At 44.0% G+C, this 8043-nt stretch overlaps 1 protein-coding gene across 2 annotated transcripts in view; it reads right to left on the bottom strand.

Moving 5' to 3' along the window:
* Positions 1–8043, bottom strand: part of FKBP10 (FK506 binding protein 10) — a 21800-nt gene continuing 13757 nt past the window's right edge. The window contains exons 6-10 of one of the 2 annotated variants that reach the window (XM_018556599.1): positions 6267–6412; positions 5864–6053; positions 5636–5778; positions 1943–2106; positions 1–751 (exon numbers count right to left, since the gene is read on the bottom strand). In XM_018556599.1, coding sequence (XP_018412101.1) covers positions 566–751; positions 1943–2106; positions 5636–5778; positions 5864–6053; positions 6267–6412 — 829 coding nt within the window. In that variant the 3' untranslated portion in view covers positions 1–565. Of the gene's footprint in view, positions 752–1942; positions 2107–5635; positions 5779–5863; positions 6054–6262; positions 6413–8043 lie in introns of both variants that reach the window. The other variant, XM_018556600.1, reaches the window with a different exon arrangement.

Raw genomic sequence — 8043 nt, forward strand, 5'->3', positions numbered from 1 at the left:
ATAGACCTTGAATTTCCATTGCAAAAATAACATTTACATCCTCTCGGACACAATATCGGAGTTTGGAGGGGGTTTGGAAACAGTCAAGGAGATGTTCTTTGGATGCTTGCTATGTGCAACGTCGGCATGGACAAAAAAAATAAACGTGAACAGGAAAATGTAAAAATGGGAGAAAATGAGTCTGAGTCTAATCCTTTAACAAAATATGAAGGCTCTGTGTTCACTAGCTAATTTGGAAGACAAAACTAAAAAAAAGACTGTCTTTGGCACTCGAACTTGAAACACGTTGAATTTTCCTCTTGCCGGGATGCTGAGTCCATCTCAGACACTATGACGATATTGCTCATGAAATAATTTGTAGATTGTACTCTGCACAGCTGCCAAATTGTCCCCTTACAGGCAGGTGTGCCCGGTAACACCGCGCACCGTAACATATTAAAGCCTCTTCTGTAAAAGGGATAAAGTAGCCGCAGACATGGCCTCTCGCACCAGCGAGATTAGAAGGCACTAGAAGATAGGCCTCAAGTCTCCCAGTGGCCTCTCTGATTCCTCAGCGCTATGTCCTTTATAGTTCTTCGTGAACTCGCTCTGCCTCTTCCTGCGTCTTCAGTTTCAGCTCATCGGCTGTGATCTTGTTATCCTGGTTGCGGTCTTGATTTCCGAACATGTCGGCAATGGACTTTTCGCGGTCTACTCCTGGTACGAAGCGGCCCTTCCCTTCCTCTACCTGAGACTTTAAGAATTTGGAGAACTGCAAAAAAAAGACAACAAATAGTAGAAAACACTGGAAATGGCATCTTCTCCTGCTGATTCCTGGTATCCGATGGCATATTTAACCCACATCACCACTTACTGGTAAAAGGTGAACATTAAAGTGACCCTGATGGGGGTCAACAAAGTTACAATGGTACTAACCTGAGAAGAAAACAGCTTTACATGTACCTTTCCTTTGGCCAGTTTGCTGAAATGTCACTCTGTAGTAGAGCTCCTGAGACTGATTCAGACTGGTCAAATAGTGGGTACCCCGGCTGGCCACTGCAGAGCCTCCTGCTGACCGCTAGGACACAATCGTGATGATGGGGGTCAATGGAGTAACCAAAGAGGCCAGTGGCGCACACACTAGACCACACAGCCAGAAGTGTGGAATACAATCGCTGCCTAGAGCTGTGAAATTTTGCCAATGGACAGGTACTGTATGTATTCCTCTAGAACAGACCTTGCATGACACTTTAGCAGTATACTCTGTACGGTCACATCAATTGTGAAAAGTGGAAAAACCTCTCCTGTGCTGTATACTAGAGCAAACAGCCTTGCTATGACCGTTGTCTATTGTCAACATGACATTGCAAGGTTGATGGGACAACCCATAGTTCTATTCTGCAAGTCATGGAAGGGTAACAATGTCCCTACTTCTCAACTCGACTGCAGACCGTGTGTAGCTTCACTGCTGAAATAAACCAAGAAGTATTCTCTATGTAGTTTGAGAATTCTCATATATTGGGTCTCCATTAATACACTCTCCACAGGGAATGCAGTGAACATGACAGTGTCAATAGGAATCTTTCTTTCCTATTACAATCTTAATAAAGCTAGACCAATATCTGTGTGTTAAATGAGCACAGATGCTTTGAGTTGTGGTTGAATGGCTTACACAAAACCGAATTCCAGCACTGGGACGTGGTGGTTAGTGCAGAACTGGTTTCCTGGCTTCATTTTTCACTAGGGACACCATCTGCATTGAGTTTGTATTTCTCTAGGGTTCCTCCCGCAATCAAATTGGACAAGGTTCCACCAAAACCTGGCCATTGTGTATGTATATAGTAGCTGTGTTGGGGGCATTAGATTGTAAGCTCTGTCAGAGTCCCGAATGGATTTAAACCATCTATGTTTTCTGAAAAGGAATTTCTAGATAAATGGATAGGATGCATCTTCAGCCACTCACCTCTTCCAATGGAACCTCGCCATTCTTGTCCAAGTCCATTATTTCAAAGAGGTTATCTGGAGTGTCCGCGAGCCAGATAAACAGGTAACCCTCCGGGACCCCTTCTTCTCTGTGGAACAACTCTATTTCGAACTTCATTACAGCGCTGGGGGGGATTCCGCGAGCTACAAACAAGACAGAGTGGAATACTTACAACAAATCGTAAAGTATATTTGAACAGAAAAAGAGTGCACAGGAAAGGAAAACTAGAATCGTTTTGGGTTAATCATACAATGTTTGTTTCAGAAATGCCCCCCTGACACAGGATTCACATGAGAGGGCACAGGAGTAGCTGCATGGTGTGTGTAAATTAAAGGGAACATTCAGCTTCTGCAAAAAATAAATGGCACTTCTTCATAAAGGAGCCAGTAAAGCATAGCAACTGCATCATTAAAATTGCAAGTACAATGCTCTGGCTCCTTTTGCATTCTAACCAGGTATCGTATTAAACCCTAAATATGGATGCAACATGGATGGATGTAAACAGAAAAGTCTTGAGAATTAGCTCTGTAAACAGACTTTTTTCAGCAAAGCAGATAAGGATAGCAATAAAAATGTATGAAAATTAGCCTAGAGGGCCACCTGCTGGCTAAAAGAAGAATTTACCAGCAAAAGAAACTATCAAGAGCCTCACTAGCTTTCATCAGGAACCTCAACCCTTAAGCACTACTTCGGGCCTGCATCACACATATATGCAGCAGAAACGTCAATCTGCCGCAAATATGCATCACTGTGTTGATCTGCGAAATAGCAGTCACCAGCACAGCCATCTCCACTCTACCATTTCGTCTTTATTGACATTGCATAGTCATAACATCACACTGAAAGGCAACGTTTCAGTGAGGAATAGGTTCCTTCATCAGGCAGTTCCCGATGAAGGAACCTATTCAGTTCCAAAATGTTGCCATTCAATTGAATGTAATGAATATCAATAAAGACGAACGGTAGAGTAGAGATTAGTGTGCCAGTGACGCCTTCAAGATCTAATTACGTGCAACGCCATCCACAGGCACTGCAGCACCCACTCAAGGATCACGAGTTTATTTCGGTTTAGGAGTGCGATGGGACTTCTAGGATTTGACTGCATTGTTCTGTGGATATGTGCACTTAGAATTGCGACCAGGCTTTCACCGGCAGCCCACAGTTAACTACCGGTAGGTCGGGCCCCTGATTACATCATCACAGCCATCACAGTGATCGCATAACCTGGGACCCCTCCTACCGTCCTCCAGCATTACAGCCCACTTAAAGGGCCAGCAGCATGGAATTATTTCACATATGTAAGCAGTTAACATGGGTATGCTTATCCTGGAAACTTGAATCTGAAATTGATATGCTTCTCAGGAAAGCCTCCAATGGATTCTGAGATGTCAACTGTTCTCCTAAGAAGTACTGGGACATCTTATTATTCCTAATGGTTTTAAATTACTATAATGCAAGTCTTTTTTCGGTGCCCAAATCATGATATCCCAGCCATTCTTCCTCTTTGACAGGCCAAATAATGAAAGAAGGATGTAAGTGGCTTTCGGTCCGCACAGTCTGTACATCTCCCATGCAGACTCAGGCCCACAGAGTCAAAGAACCGTGGCTGGCATAATACTGATGCTCTCAGCCAGAACATTCATTATTGAAACATCTGCTACTCAGATTATCAGTCCATAGTCCAGGAAACAGTTTGAGCTCATGTCGGCAAACAATGCTGACCAACAGAGCGGTCTTCAGAATACCCTTTATGTACATAAAATAGGTTTATGATTATGAAGTCTACACAATCTTCTCATTAAAAAGGAGGAACTGGCACAACACAATGGCTATAAAGGGCAAAAAATAAAATGGGAGAAATGCCCCCACCCTAAACTTGCCCACCGTGTTTTGATGTGCACCATGGCGTAATTCAGCACTGTACAAACTAATACAGCACAGCAGGGATCAATCCCAGAATGCCTTAAAGAAAAGTATAGTGAATTTTAAATAAGAGGAAGCACTCCAAGGCTCAGTGCAGGTACTCTGCTTCCTATTTAAAGAATACCTGCTTTTCAGTACTACTTGCCCAGTGTTATGATGACTCTCTTGACCAGGAAAATATAAAGTTGTCTTCTGACTTTCAGGGTCTGCAATCTAATGTAGAACCTCTAAAATCAGATTTAATGAATCCAGAGGGTCCGAAAAGCAGTCAGCTAGCTTTTCCAGAAAGAGGGCAGCAATGCTAGGTTTTATGAGGACAGGTTTCAGGTCCGGCCCTTTAAATAGGCAGTCTGGGGCTGTTGCCCTAAGGTGGCATCTCTTACACAATGCCGCCCCCTTTCCGGCCAGTGTCCCAGGCTGCTAAGAGTCGGGAGGGGAGATGTGCAAGGGCCATACACATCTCCCCACCCAGCTCTTAGCAACCTAGGACGCTCTGGCCGGCGTCCCAACCAGCTCCTGGCAACCAGTGATGTCACTGGTTGCCAGGAGCTGGGTGGGACACCAGCCATAGCTTCCCAGGTTACTAAGAGCCAGGCAGGGAGATGCAGAGCGCGGCATCACTCTTGAGTCTGGTGGGACTGTCTCCTCTACCCACCTCCCAATGCTTGGATTGCAAGCACCGCTACCCCTCGCCTCAAGCTAGGGACACAACTGACAGGTTTAGTAACTGCCAAGGTAATATATTGGGCACAGAGGGAGTGCATTGTTTAAATAAATCTGGCCAAACACTGCATCCACGCTAAACAGTATGCATGGAGGAATCTGTTTACTACTGTACTCTAGCTACTGTATTCTGACAGCGGGCACCCAAAAGCTGTTAGAATACCCGAACAGTTGATTGAAAAATTGACTTTTGTCAAGGCAGGTGGTGATAGCAGAGCCCACCACTGATGGAATTTCTGTCGAGTCAGCAAAATTTGAGTAGTGTATAGCAAGCTTTTTTAGGGCCAGGTAAATATTAAATGTTGCATTAAGAAGGTAATACACAGTCTTCCATCAGGCCAGCAGGTGACATTTTTAGCCCTCTCTTTTTGCTCCTTGATTTTCAATCAGACAAAGCCAGCCTCCAGGCAAGCAGCTCCTGATTCACTGTCTCTAACTAATCCACAGTACTCTGCAAATCAATTGTAATATTGTAAATCTCATTTGTAAAGGGTGGGGGGGCTTAGGGTGACCAGGAACAGTAAGGAGGTAATGAAAAGGTGCTTCCAAAAAACAAATGTGCCTTAAGGAAATGTGCAGAATTGAGCTTGGATATCAGCCTTTTCAACTATGTAAGTATCCCTAATGCATTTTGATACCTATAGTTTAGGTGCAAATTGGTATTCCTGCATCAGGAGCTTGCGATTTCCTGCAGCAGGAATCCCAAATCTACCGTTTACAAAAAAAGACAGTGGTCACCCATTCAAGTTAATGATCAGTTGACAGCGGCTGCATTTGAAAGGCTGGCACACTGCATGTAATAGGTTAGGGAGAGATCAGCATCCCTGGAAGCAGGGAATCGCAAGTTCCTGATACAGGAATCCCTAAAATGCACCTACATTGTAGGCATGAATGGAGCCTTAGTGTGCAGAAGGTTATGCATGTAATGTATATACAGTCTTGATGGCCTCCATCTCTATACATGATCTAGGATCTAAGCACAAACTGTTTTTAGTTCCAAATCTTATTAGTGCAGCTCACACTTACCTCCACTCTCCCCATGTCCCAGATGTGGGGGGACAATGACGGATCTTTTCTCTCCAACACACATCCCAGTCAGACCCATCTCCAAGCCATCTATAACTTTATTTGCTCCCAGAGTGATCTGCTGGGGGGTGTCAAAATCATTCCTGGCACACAAAATAAAAAAAACATTAGTGGCTCAGATCTACCACAATGAACGCAGATGGCTAGCGGGAGGTATGCTGTACTCACGAGGAGAAGATCAGAGATCCGTCCATCAGAGAGCAGTTGTAGTGATACTCAATGAAATCGCCCTTTTGGGAAGTAACGTTGCACACCTCTGGTTTATAGGTCACCTCAATATTGACATTGTCTTTGGGGTTGTGAAAATCGATCACATGGACATCAAAAACCAACACGGCCGATCCAGGAATGCTGTTTCCTTTAAATGTAAAAAATAAATCAAAATTATTATAGATAGAGATAGAGATAGAGATAGAGATAGATAGAGATAGAGATAGAGAGAGATAGAGAGAGAGAGAGAGAGAGAGAGAGAGAGAGAGAGAGACAAGAAGGTTACATGCCTGCCTGCAGCAGAGATATGAATGATCACTTGAAGAAAAATTTGAGTGTAGATCATATTGAAGTCACTTACCTGCTCCTTTCTCCCCATATGCAAGATGTGGTGGGATGATTATTCTCCTCCACTCTCCCACACAAATGCCCTGCAGGCCAGCGTCCATGCCAGGAATAATGTAGCCCATTCCGATGTACGTGTTGTATGTGGAGTTTCTTGAGTAGCTGTGCAGAACATAAAACGCACATTTGTTTAGGATACATCCTGCATTTGAAAAGTTGTGTCATAGCTATAGCTGATCATGCAACTGTTATGTGGCCCGGCACTGTCTGGGTACCCAGGGATTTATACCGGAGACAATAGCATTTGGGAAACATATGGATACAATTAAAGTGTATATAGTTTGGGAACATTTACAAGATCGCTATGAATACAAAAATGAGTCTGCATTTCTAGAGAGATGGCCTTTGAGAGTGTGGTTAAAGTGACACGGAGCCCAAATGGTTTGGCTATGGGGCCGCACACAGCTGCAGCCTGGCAGGGCCTAATGCCATGCTGCCATCTTACCTGCTTGTTGTAAGCCTTTGTGCAATTTTAACACTTTTAGAGAACCATTGATCGTGTGCAAAGCGAAGTGACCAATAACAAGCAAGCAAATGACATCTCTCACTGGTCTGTCTGTGACTGTCTGGCCTAGTTCATTGCCCCGACTGGGCTGCCGGGTGAATGTTGCACACATGCAGCATAACTTTTATTCCCTTTTCTTCATTAGGGATGGGAATCCTCAGTGACCAAACAAGTTGGAACCATCTGGGCATTGAAGATCACTTCTGTGGCATGTATTCATTACTGCCCTCTAGTTAACCTTTAGGCCCTTTAACGCATCCCCTTCTGATCAGAGCGGTAGGGATCAGATGTCACCGCTGTGACATCCGTGTCCGTCCAATTTTTTCCTCCATCACAAAAAATAAATAAATAATATAAACTGAAATGACCGGACCCCATGTTGGTCTATGGGGAATCGAATGTAAACGGACATGTGTCCATTTACATCAGATTATCCCCGAGCTGGTACAATGGAGGTCCATCACTGTTCTTTTTGTTCTTCCAGGCCTAGCCGAAGTCGGGGTTAAGCGGATGTAAAACGACGCCCGTCCATTTTGGCCATGGCTGCCAATAGACTAGTATTGGACATCCCATCAGGTCTTCCTGAAAAACTGACAGATGGACCTCATCCGACCCACACACCACTACAGCAGTGCTGTTCTGTGCAGCAATAAGGACCACACACCACTGACCCCGGGCAAGAAGAGGAAAAACATCTCACATTATGCGACTGCCCAGAAGACTAGACTTTAAGCTAGATTTAGGATATATATATCTATATCCATTTATTTAGGTAGGTGTAGGATGGGGGCGCTTTTGGATGAAAAAGGTAAAAAAAAAAAAAAAAAAAGAAGGTGATGTTTGCTTTCAAAGCTGAAATCTGGGATAAGCAAATATTTTCTAAACATGTGTATTCTTGAATCTTGGTGAGCTTTGTGCACTAATGCTTCTGTGCAGAAGCTTTCTGTAATAAAGACCGGTCACTGCTGCTCTCTCTCTCCTTGTGCAGGGTGACTGGTCTTGTATCCGCCCCCTCCTGTAATAAAGACTGGTCACTGCTTCTCTCTCTCCTTGTGCAGGGTGACTGGTCTGTTCTCCGCCCTTCCTATAGTTTTCTGCAGGCAGCCTGTAGTGGGTGGGACCTGCTGGGCCCCTACTACAGCTTTATACATCACAGTAATGATGTCACCGCTACTTTTAAAAAAAAAAAAAAAAAAAAAAAAAAAAGGAAAAACGTAAAAAAAAAGGA

This window comes from Nanorana parkeri, unplaced genomic scaffold (assembly GCF_000935625.1).
Source record: "Nanorana parkeri isolate BGI_ZX_2015 unplaced genomic scaffold, ASM93562v1 scaffold242, whole genome shotgun sequence".
NCBI classification, from domain to species: domain Eukaryota; kingdom Metazoa; phylum Chordata; class Amphibia; order Anura; family Dicroglossidae; genus Nanorana; species Nanorana parkeri.